Source organism: Trachypithecus francoisi, unplaced genomic scaffold (assembly GCF_009764315.1).
Source record: "Trachypithecus francoisi isolate TF-2019V2 unplaced genomic scaffold, Tfra_2.0 Contig01461, whole genome shotgun sequence".
Lineage (NCBI taxonomy): Eukaryota > Metazoa > Chordata > Mammalia > Primates > Cercopithecidae > Trachypithecus > Trachypithecus francoisi.
This window is the reverse complement of record NW_022681433.1, coordinates 12,639,631-12,651,317: the sequence shown is the minus strand read 5'-3', so window position 1 is coordinate 12,651,317 and position 11,687 is coordinate 12,639,631. Positions and strand designations below refer to the sequence as shown.

General features: G+C 45.6%; 1 protein-coding gene across 1 annotated transcript in view; it reads left to right on the top strand.

Moving 5' to 3' along the window:
- The first annotated feature begins 7,749 nt into the window (after positions 1 to 7,749).
- Positions 7,750 to 11,687, top strand: part of ALOX5AP (arachidonate 5-lipoxygenase activating protein) — a 47,283-nt gene continuing 43,345 nt past the window's right edge. The window contains exon 1 of the mRNA XM_033236037.1: positions 7,750 to 8,122. Within this exon, the coding sequence (XP_033091928.1) occupies positions 8,007 to 8,122 (116 nt within the window). The 5' untranslated portion in view covers positions 7,750 to 8,006. The remainder of the gene's footprint in view (positions 8,123 to 11,687) is intronic.

Sequence of the window (11,687 nt, the reverse complement as noted above, 5' to 3'; positions counted from 1 at the left end):
TTGTATCAAGTGAAAGCCAAGTGATATCTTATCCTGTGTGAGCGAAGGTGTTGCGGCAATTCAAGCACGAATGCTGATGAAGCTGCCCAGGACGAACAAGGCCACTTTGCTGTGTTTGAGGGGAATTAGGGTTTAGAAAAAAAAAAAAAAAAAAAAAAACGCACCTGACGACACTCTGAACTAATGTGGTTACCTGAAATTTTGGGGTTTTGAAGCTTTGCATTTAATTTGCAGTTTATGACCTGGCGGAAAAGGCAGGTGAAATGCATATCCTGGGATGAGTCAGCTGGAGGAGAGGGCTGGGAAAGGGCTGAGCTGCACACACTCAGTTCTTCTCCCAGGCTTATCGACCCAGTGGGTCAAGTCTTCTTCCAACGGGATAGAGTGTGAGAGAGAGCAGAGTCCCTGTTACATTTCTCAGTACATTTCTGTCGGAGAATGGAACTTTCTCTATTGTAGGAGACCCTGAGAGCCTAGGATAGAAATTACCCTTCATCATGTATTTTCCTCCCAAAAATAGCATAGCCACTGTCGCTACTAAGCTGGAGGATCATGAGCACAATTTCTCTCACTTTCTAAACCCATGCCTTTGTAGGAGATCGCTCCACCAAAAAGGAGTTAAAAAGAAGCAGCACTATTTTGTGGAGTACAATCATTACCATTAGCACCATCAGCACCACCGACCTCCACCACCATTATCAAAAACATTCACCGAGTGTCTGCCTTACTAACTGTAAACTGCAGTAGATATTTGTAGCAGAATGTATGTTTCCTTTCCCCCTTGGGATGTGAAGAAAAGCTGGAGAATGTTTTGGTAGCAACAAACTAGGTTGCATTGCTGATAATGTGATGGCCCCATGAGAGTCTCTGTTAGCTGGTGCAGTTCAGGCGGACGACTGCAGGATTTTGTTCTTGGAGCCTCAGTTCTGGCTGGGCTTGGGGTGTAAAAATTTGGGAGTCAGATGACGAGAGTATTTGATGGGTAGAATAATGGGTTCATCCAACAGATCACCAGGATGGTTATTAAAGAGTACAAAGGAGGAATTTACTGGTAACACCAGTTTGCAAACAGAGAAGGGAGTCTCCAATGTGGACCGAAAGTGCTCTGTCTTTGAGCAGGGGAAGGGCAGGTTAGGTTTTATGCCTCACAGGGCTGGTACCATACATATTCATCAGGTTTTGGGGAAAATCTATACATATTTATGAGGTGAGCTGATGCCTGCATAACAGATAAACGTATATGTAACATACTTTTCATATTTGTTTTGGGGCTGGGTTTCAGCACTAACATTGGTGAAATTTGGCTCTTTATGTGAAAAGCTGAAACACAGGGCACAAAGATGGTCCGTGCACACCCTCTGTAAACTGGCTGGAACCGGCTGAAAGTCTGCAACTGCTTATCCAAAAAGAATGTTTGTAAGGCCTGGTCTCTGTCCAATCAGAGTTGGAGTGGTCTAGGTTGTAAATCAAAGTTTATAGCTCCTTTTGTTAGAGAGTTCAGCTGTAGGAATTTAGACATCTGCCATGCCTGCCAGGCCCTGAACCTTTGACCCATAGGTAACTTTATTTCCTTAACCTTAGGGTCAGTCTTAGTTGATATGGGGCATCTATCTATTTCGGTATCTCAGATCCTACGGTCAAGAGAAAAGATCTTTCACCAGAGGGTCCTTTGTGGCTGCAAAAACTGCTCTGAGCTAAATCCACTCAAAATCACTGCAGGACGTCACTACTAGAAAATAGGGCAGGGATAGGGATCCCCTTCCCGTGCTGACTGAAAATGCCTGATAGCTTACCTCCCCCGGCCCTTGAGGAGCTCTTGGAATAGGCACATGCAATTCCATCACTACCCACAGGGTGTGTCCTAAAGCTCAGTTTTTTCTGTAGTTTTTCTACACACTTGAACCAGAAAATCTAATAAAATCATGTGATTAGTACAATTCATTTTACCATGAGGGGTCGCATTGTATTTCACACTACCGACCTTCTGACGATGCTTCATTTCACCTTTATCGTTTTTTTTTTTTTTTTTGAGACAGGGTCTCACTCTGTCACCCAGGCTGGAGCACAGTGGGGCAATCATCGCTCACTGTAACCTCTGCCTTCTGTGCTCAAGCAATCCTCCCAGCTCAGCCTCCCAAGTAGCTGGGATCATAGGTGCACATCACCAAGCCTGGCTAATTTTTTGTATTTTTGGTAGAGACGGGGTTTCACCATGTTGCCCAGCCTGGTCTTGAACTTCTGAGCTCAAGTGAGCTGCCCGCCATAGCCTGGGTGCTGCACTTTGGGTGCTGGGATTACACACGTGAGCCACCTCGCCTGGTCCCTTTCACCTTTATTATCTTTGCCTTTAACTCTAGTGCTTCCCTCCTGAATCACTTAAGGACTGCATTTGTCTGCATTAACAGAAACCTCACTGCAGAAGCTCAACCAAATAGGGTAGTTTTTAAAGAGATATTGTTTACATCATGCAAATTGCAGAAATTTTAAGTGCATAGTTCAATGAGTTTTGACAAATGTAGAATAGTATAGCTATATAAAACCATTCCATCAAAAAAAATTATCACCGTAGCAAATTATGTCCTGTCCCTTTCTTGTCGATCCCAACTCATCTCCCCAGGCAACCTTCATTCTGATTTCTCTCACCATAGTTTAGTTTTACCTATTTCTATAATAGAACATCATATAAATGGAGTAATATAGAACACAATCTTTTGTATGAAGCTTCCTTTGGCTCAATGTAATGTTTATGAGATTCATCCATGTTATTGAATGTATCAGTAGTGTTTTCCTTTATATTTCCTAGTGTTCCATTGAATAAATGTACTACAATTTGCTTATCCATTTATTTGTTGATGAACATTTGGACTGTTGGCAATTTTTGCCTATTATGTGTAACGCTGCTAAAAGATATTCTTGTACAGGTCTTTCATTTCATATGTTTTTCTTTTTCTGGCATAAATAACTACAAGTAGAATTGTTGGGTAATAAATAGACACTCATCTAATATTATAAGCAACTGCTCAGCAGTTTTTCAATGTGGCTGTACTATTTCACTCTCCCAAGGGCAACGTATGTGTTTTCCAGCTACTCCACATGCTCACTGGCATTTCCTGTTGCCAGTTTAAACATTTCATCCATTCCAGTGGATGTGAAATCTCTCTGGTTGTAATAATTGCATTTCTGTGAAGACTAATTATGTCAAGCCCCTTTTCAAATGCTTATCAGCCACTTCTATACTGTCCTCTGTGACATGGCCATTCAATTCTTTTTGCTCATTCTTCAAAAACATTGGGTTGTTTGTCTTTTTGTTTGTCTTCTGCTTTTCATTTATAGGAGTGCTTGTCTTCGGAATACAAGCCTTTTGTCAGATAAATGTATTGTGAATAATTTTCTCCTAGTTTGTGGTTTGCCTTTTCATGTTCTTAATATCTTTTGATGAGTGGAAACTTTAACTTTCAAATTAAGTTCAGTAGATCAACTTTTTTTTTTTTTTTGACACTGGGTCTCACTTGTTGCCCAGGCTGGAGCGTAGTGGCGCCATCATGGGTCACTGCAACCTGTGCCTCCTGGGCTCAAGGGATCCTCCTGACTCAGCCTCCCAAGTAGCTGGCACCACTATGCTTGGCTAATTTTTTGTATTTTTGGTAGACATGGGATTTCGCCATGTTGCTCAGGCTGGTCTGGAGCTCTTGATTCACCCACCTCAGCCTACAAGGTGCTGGGATTACAGGCGTGAGCCACCACACCCAGCCTAGTAGATCAAGTTTTAATTTTATGGCCAGTAGAGATCTATTTCAAGGCTCTCTATTTTGTTCTGTTGCTTTATTTATCTACCTTTATGCCAATTTTCTTCTCTTTTGATTCAGATAGGGTTACAATAATAATTATTTTTTCCAGGGATAGATGGACCAGGGCTGGTGAAGGTGTTCAAGGGAGTCATTAAGACCCTGGCTCCTTTCATCCTTCTGTTCCATCTCCTTTGGCTCATGGATTTTGTTTTCCAGGTGGCAACATGGCGCCTCCACCTTTGGTATCCTATTTTAGCTCCTGGCAGAAAGAAAGGAACAGGCTAATGGCCCTGATTAGTCTACCCCCTTTTAACAGGAGAAAATTTAAGAAACAAAAACCATGAAACCCTTTCGCAGAGGCAACATCCAGAATTCCATTTATCTTTCATTGACCAGAACAGACCACATGGTCACTGGTGGTGGTAATGGACACTGGGGAGATGAATATATTTAAGGTGGCACATTCCAGAAGAACACTGTGCACCGATTGCATTAATGAACCCATTAATGTGCCAAGGAGAGGTTTACCGATTAGCATGGTCAAATTAGAACCCACTCTCGGGGCTGCAGGTGAGCCAATCCCACCTAAACAGTGTGGATGCTACAAGATAGAGAAGTAAATTGATTCTATTCCATACCCTAACCTCTCTCCAAGATGTAGTCTTAAAATAGAAGAGGGAAGACAGAAGGAAACATCCAGAATATATTTTTATTGTCTCTTACTTCTTCAGCTCACTTTAGATTAGTGCTTCTCAATCTGGCAAGGGGCATGCAGGAGGATGTGAGTTTTATCGGGGAAAGCTACACAACCCCCCATCCACAATGCTACCCCCACTCCTGTGGACCTTCTTTAAGAGAGACTCACTATTATAGATGGAGTTGATACGATTTTAAGAGAGGCCATATATTATTTGCTTTCTGTCTTGAAAAACTTGTGATTTTTCTGTATTGTGCTACTGCCAAAGAGAACAGAACCCTGACTGAGGTGTCAATGTTTATGTAACTGATTTCATGTACTTTCTGTAGTTCTACCATTTCCGAAAGTTATAAATTTCTTGTGTGTGTGCAGTTGGGGAGTGTGTCCTCCTCCTTCTGCTCTTATAACACACATTAGCACATCAAAATGCTCTAGTCTTTGTATGATTATGTGGCATGTGGTGATGCAGCCTCACCGTGGAAGGCCTTTTCTTGAGCCATTACAAATGTAACATTACTTTCAATCAGATAGTGCCATTAAGGATTTCATTATGGCCGTCACATCCCGTGACGTCTCTAAATGTGCAGCATTAGGGCCTAAGTGCAGCCCTGCAGGTAGGGTTGCCAGGTTTAACAAATAAAAATTACATGCTGGCCAGGTGGGGTGGCTTATGCCTGTAATCCCAGCACTTTGGAAGGCTGAGGCAGGTGGATCATTTGAGGTCAGGAGTTCGAAACCAGCCTGGCCAACATGGTGAAACCCCGTCTCTACTAAAAACACAAAAATTAGCCAGGCATGGTGGCAAGTGCCTGTAATCCCAGTTACTTGAGAGACTGAGGCAGGAGAATCGCTTGAGCCCTGGATGGGGAGGTCGCAGTGAGCCGAGATTGCACCATTGCACTCCAGCCTGGGTGGCAGAGCAAGATTCTGTCTAAAAAACACCACCATATTTGGGGCATGCTGATACTAACAAATCATTCATTGTTTGTCTGAAATTAAAATTTAAATTGGGGGCCCTGTATTTTACTGGGCAACCCATTTGCAATGTCAGCAACAATTTCTTATTCAGACCACTGATTAAATGTGCAAAATTTGAATCTCTGAACGGTACCTAAGTCCTTGATACCTTAAATTAATCAATGTCTTGACCCCAGAGCTGTCTGTGAGCACAGCATAGAGCTCAGAGCCTTCTGTGTTATTTGCTTCATGACAGAGCAAAGGACTGCAGCAGGTTGACTGATATAAAAGTCTTACCATGTCTCACAGCAGGCCTTTGCTCAAGTTTCCAGTAAGGCTATCGTATCATTTCTTGCCTGCCATACTTGTAAATCCATTTACACTGCCTGCTGTTGAATCATTTGTTTCGTCATGAGGAGCATGTCATTCTGGTTCCAAGAAGAAAGTGAGTTTAGTGACAGTAGCCAAGCAACAGCAGAGCAGCCTCAACCAAAACGGTTTTCCATTTTGGTGGGACGAAGTGAAACACAAGCATCTTCTATCCAGGAGAGATTTGGGGATCATAAAGAATCAGTCTGGGCTGGTACCACCATATTGGCTGCTGCATTAGTTTTCTAGAGTTGCCGTAACTAGTCTCACAAGCTGGGAGGCTTTACACAACAGACACGTATTGTTTCATAGTTCTGGATGCTGGAAATCTGGAATCAGGGTGTCAGCAGGGCTGTGCTCCTGCCGAAGTCTCCAGGGGAGAAGCTCCTCCATGGTTTTCTCTTAGCTTCCGGTGTTGCCAGCAATATCTGGCGTTCCTTGGCCTGCAGGCGGATCACTCCCATCTCTGCCTCCGTTGTCACACGACGTTTTCCCAGTGTGTCTGACTCTGTGTTTCTTCTCAAAAGAACATCAGTCATATTGGATTACAGCCCCATGCTACTCCATTATAACTGCATCTTAACTTAACCAATTACATCTGCAGTGACCCTGTTTGCAAATAAGGTTGCATTCTGAGGTTCCAGGAGTTCGAACATAGACATATCTTTTGGGAACAAAATTCAAGTGATAACAGTTTCGAAGACAGACTAGTCCTGGAGTTTGCAAGGTAAGCCAGGACCAAGGTGCCAGGATTGTCATTTTGTAAGGTCCAGGAACAAAGTGATGTTAAAAGAAAGAACATGTTTTTGTTGTTGTTGTTTGTTTTTGAAACAGTCTCACTCCATCACCCAGGCTGGAATGTAGTGGTACAGTCTCGGGTCACTGCCACCGCCACCTCCCAGGTTCAAGGGATTCTCCTGCCTCAGCCTCTTAAGTAGATGGGATTACAGGCATGTGCCACATGCCTGGCTAATTTTGTGTGTGTGTGTGTGTGTGTGTGTGTATATATATATATATACATACACATTTTTTTTCTTTTCTTTTCTTTTAGTAGAGACTGGGTTTCACCATGTTGCCCAGGCTGGTCTCGAACTCCTGCCCTCAAGTGATCCACCTGTCTCAGCTTCCCTCAGTGCTGGGACTACAGACATAAACCACCACACCCAGCCAGAAGGAATATGTTTCCTTCAAGTCTCACTTGATTGGCTGGTTCCCTAGATAACAGCAGAGGATGTCTGTTGCAGTTCTCATTGCTGGGGAGTCTGAACTGGAATAAAACACCCACTATCGCCATCAGGCTTGCACTAGAGCCTAGCTCGAGCTGGAGAGAAAGAAGCTAACCCGCACAGACACAGGACTGTAGGCAGGGAGCGTCCGGGGGTATTTGGGTCCTGACTCTGATGTACCTAAGGCCAACTTCTCTCTAGCCATGCTGGCGTGCATGAGCTCACTAATCTTCCTTTTTGCCTTCCATTTTCTCCAATCCTGACTTAGCAAAGGCTGGGCAAAGAGGCTCTGTGTGAGTTGAAACAAAGCCTGAGATGCTGAATTTTCTAAGATACAAGAAGGGGCTGGGTGAACTGGTGGTGGAGGAGGGAAGGATCAATTTCCCAAGGAGGGGAAGGGGTCAGGACATCAGGCCCTGGGGACTTGGAAGAGGGGGTCGTGGGTAGGAGGTAGATCAAGTGGAGTGACACAAAGGTCAGGAAAGAGGAAGTGTCCACACTGACCTTCGACAGACTTGAGTCTATGGGACTTCCTCCCTGCATAGTACAAGGAAATGAGTAAGTGAGATAATGTAACTTCTGGCCCTCTGACATTGCACTGCTCCGATGTCACAGTTGGAAACTGTACCTGCCCCCATCCTTGTCTGGGGTGTGTTTGGTCTGGGGAGGGCTGGTGAAGAAAGAGGTACTCAGAAAAGGAACAGAGAATGCTTCCTATTATCTGGGCATTTGGAGGTGAAGGGGTCAAAGCTCTGGGGAAGATGGGGTTGAAAGGGCTTGGGCTCCAGCGAGGGACAGCTCTGTATGGCCAATTCCTGCATCCTACCTTTGCCCCCTAGCACCTCCTCTCATCTCCCGTTTCTGAAGAGGAGGACCCTGCCACATCTGGACAATTCTGCAAGAACTCTGTAGAACTGACTTCACTGTGAACCAGGCATTGTACATCTTCAGAAGTCAACAGAAACAAAAATGCTCACGTTTAATCGCAATGCTCCCTGGCATACACAGAGGACTCTGAAAATTTCTGAATTTGGGAAATCCTTTGGCATCTTGGGGCACATTGGGAACATAAGCCATCAGTGCTGGTGTGTGTGTGTGTGTGTGTGTGTGTGTGTGTGTGTGCATCTTTTACCATGCCTCCTACAAATTTGACCTGGGCCCAGGGCCATGTTCAGTGGTTTTTAAGAACCGAGGCTCCCAGAAGCAGTACTGGGCAGCTACAGTAGCCCCAGAATCTACATCAAACTCTACCTGTTTCTCAACCAAATTTCTTCTAGAATTTTATTCCATAAATCTGAATTATGGTGTCAGACTCCTAGCGAACACTAAAGGAACTCTCTGCCTTGCATTAAATAACTGTGGTCTCCCTGAAAGAGTCCCCCTGGAGGTAACTCCCTGACTCTTTAGAGAACAGATGTTGAATAGGCATTAGGGGATGTGATGGATGTGCTAGCCTTCAAAAAAAAAAAAAAAAAAGAAGGCTTGAGCTGAGCTCTCAGAGATTCACAAAAAGCTGACAGCATCTCTCTGTTCCATTGGAATCTGGGTGATCCTTTCTACTCTTTCCTAAGAAAGGCACTTGGGCAGGAAAAAGCTGTATCTCTGTCCTCACTGAGAGGATTTCTAAGTCCAAGGGTGAAGGACCAGGAGAGGGGAGACATGACAGGTCAATGTGGGGTTCATCCACTTGACTGAGAACCAGAGGGATCCCATCATTGCCCAGGGCAGACGCTCCATTTTTGTGGGCATCATTCATTCTTTCCTGTTCTCCCTGCATTCCTCTGGCTCCTGCTCAGGAGAGGTGGCCGCTGGCAAGAGAGCTTGGGGAGGTGGGGGGGGTGGGGGATGAGGGGTGGGGGGGTTCATGAACCAGGACCTAGCGTATAGTCTCCAGCCTGCTGATGGCTGTCTTGGATGCTTCAAAGGAGAGAAGAGCCTAGACATGGGAAACATTGGTGGGCGTTCTGCTGGGGCATCTGTAGCCTCTGAGAAGCCTCCCAGTCTCTCCTAAGCTTGCACCGTCACACCCTGGGCACTTGTTGAATGTCTTTACTTAGCTTACAGCCTCTGGTTCCTGTTAGGAAACTCAGGGCTTGCCACAGTGTTCATTTTCCTTTGCAGGCAACTCCATTCCTGGCGTTTATCCTATTACGCACTGTACTGCCCACTTCGAGCTGTGGCAAGGATCTGAGAATCTATCCCTTGGCTTGGGAGGGGTCACCTCTGTGGCCAGATCACTTCCTGATGGGTCCTGGGGCACCACAACACAGAGGAGGCTTGTCCTCTCTCTGGGGTTCACTGCCTTGCTCCTTCTCTAGGTTAATATGTGACCTTGGATGGGTTGCGTGAGTCCTCGGGGCATTCAGAAACAATTGGGTTTCCCGGGCTTTGGAGCCTGGCAGCCTGGCTTTGAGAACCGGGCTTTAACTTGCCACGTGACTATAGTCAAGTTCCTGGGGCTCTCTAAGCTTCACCTCGTCTGTAAAAAGGGCAGTAATATAATACCTGTCTTACTGGGTTTTGTCCATGTTAGATGAGACATTGGGTGTAAAACCCTTGGTCCCATGCCTGACACATTTACTGCACTTAATGTATGATAGTTTCCTTATTATTCTAACAAACAGTGTGGTTTTGGGAGTATAGTTCTGCCACATTGCAGTGGCCTGAGTGAAGGTGGTGAGTGCCTTCTGGGGCCCTGGGAGTCGTTATCCACATGCCCATTCTTGCTTGCTCCTCACCCTGGCTGCCTCTATGTCCACACCACGCAGACGCAACAGGTAGTTTGAACCTCTGAGGCCCACAGTGGGATAGGAAGGCAGGGACATCACTTATGGGGCGAGAAGTGGCCCATTCCCCAGGAAATGTCCCCAGCTGCCTTTTCCATAGCTCCTCTTGAAACCCTGTGGAGGCCACATTCGTGTTGGGGACGTGTTTCCCAGGAGGATGTGCTCAGATACCGAGGCATTTTGAAAAGCCCTCCATGGAGTTTCCTTTCATAACACACGAGCACCTCCTTGGGCTTCTGTAATTTTTTTTTTTCAGACCTTATGTTTAGGCAAGTGGCCCTTTGACCTCTAAGGTTGTCCTTTCCTAGCTACCGAATCCAGCATTCAAAGTGATAAAAAAAAAAAAAAACAGTCATAGTAAAATATCAGCACTTAATGGCCTGGTAAGAATGTCACTGCAATGCTGAGTTTGGGCCAACATTTGCCTACTCTTGCCATTGAACCTGGGCTCCCCTCCAGAACTGAGCTGCTGCAGGGGATCTGAGTAGCTAGGACTGTGTCAGAGTGGCGATGACAGCCACCGCATGCTAAGGAAGAGATCCCCAAGGACAAGGAGATTCCCACGCCGAGCTACTTGCTTCTTTGTCAGTCTTGTTTTTCTGTATTTCCCAACCTTCTTAAGCACAACCTCTCAACCTCTATTGTTGGCTTGTATTTTTCAATCACGAGAACAGCTTTACCTGGCCCCATGCTTTGATTGACTATACCTGCCAACACCGCAGCAACGAGAAAGGGACACCGGCCTAATACCACTAGATGGTGTGTAGCCTGGACATGAGGATAATTAAAAACTCCCTATGGGATTTCAATATGTAACACAGTCTGGAAACCGTTGATGTAAGACCTTCTCACTCAACGTGTGCTCCAAGGAGCGGTAGCATCATCTTATCAGAAATGCAGATCAGGCCGCACTTGGACCTGTAGAATCAGAATCTGCATTTTATCAGATCCCGATGTTGTTTGTATGAACATTAGCATTTGAGAAGTGTTGCTTTAAGAGACTAAGGGGGTCAGTCTACCTCACTTTGCAGCTCTGTGTTCCTTAGTTATTGTCTAAAATATCAGCGCTCCCTGCAAAGAGCCATTCTCCCTCGTACAGTCAGTGATGGCCTGTGAACCTTTAGCCAACTGGAAGTGGGAGGGGACACAGTCCACAAAACACTATCCTGCCTTCTGACACCAACTACAAGTTCAAGGGGTTCCCCAAACCACCTTGAGTTGTGATAATTTGCTAGGAGATCTCACAGAACTCACTGAAAGTTGTTATACTCGTGGTTATGATCTTTTATAGGGAGGGAATACAGATTAAAATCAGCCAAAGGAAGAAACGCAGAGCACAGAGTCCAGGACAGCGCCCGACACGGAGCCCCCACGGTCCTCTCCCGTGAAGTCACGGACAGCGCCACCTCCCGGCATTGATGCGTGACAACACGCAGGGAGTGTTCCCCACCAGGGAAGCCTTGGTGTCCAGGGTCTTTACCGTGATTCTGTCACATGATCACAGCTGACTGCCCATGCGGCCGATCTGTTCCCAGACCCTCCACCGCTACACATCACTCACAGTCCCTGCTCTAAATCACACACTGTGACCCAATGTCCCCAGGCAAATGAAAATACCTCTAGCAGGCAGGACGTTCCAGAGCCTTAGAGATCACCTCTCAGAAGCCGAGGGCAGAAGCCAGACCTCTTTTTGGGCAGTGTTAAATTCTTTATTACTGTTTTTGAAAAAACTCCCAAATTGAGTTTTTCCTCTTCACTTACAGCAACATAGCAACAATCATCAATGCAGGAGGCTCCTGTGAGCAAAGGCGTGGGGGAAACCCCAGGCAGCGGACACTAGCTGGAGTCCTCCAACTCGATTCTG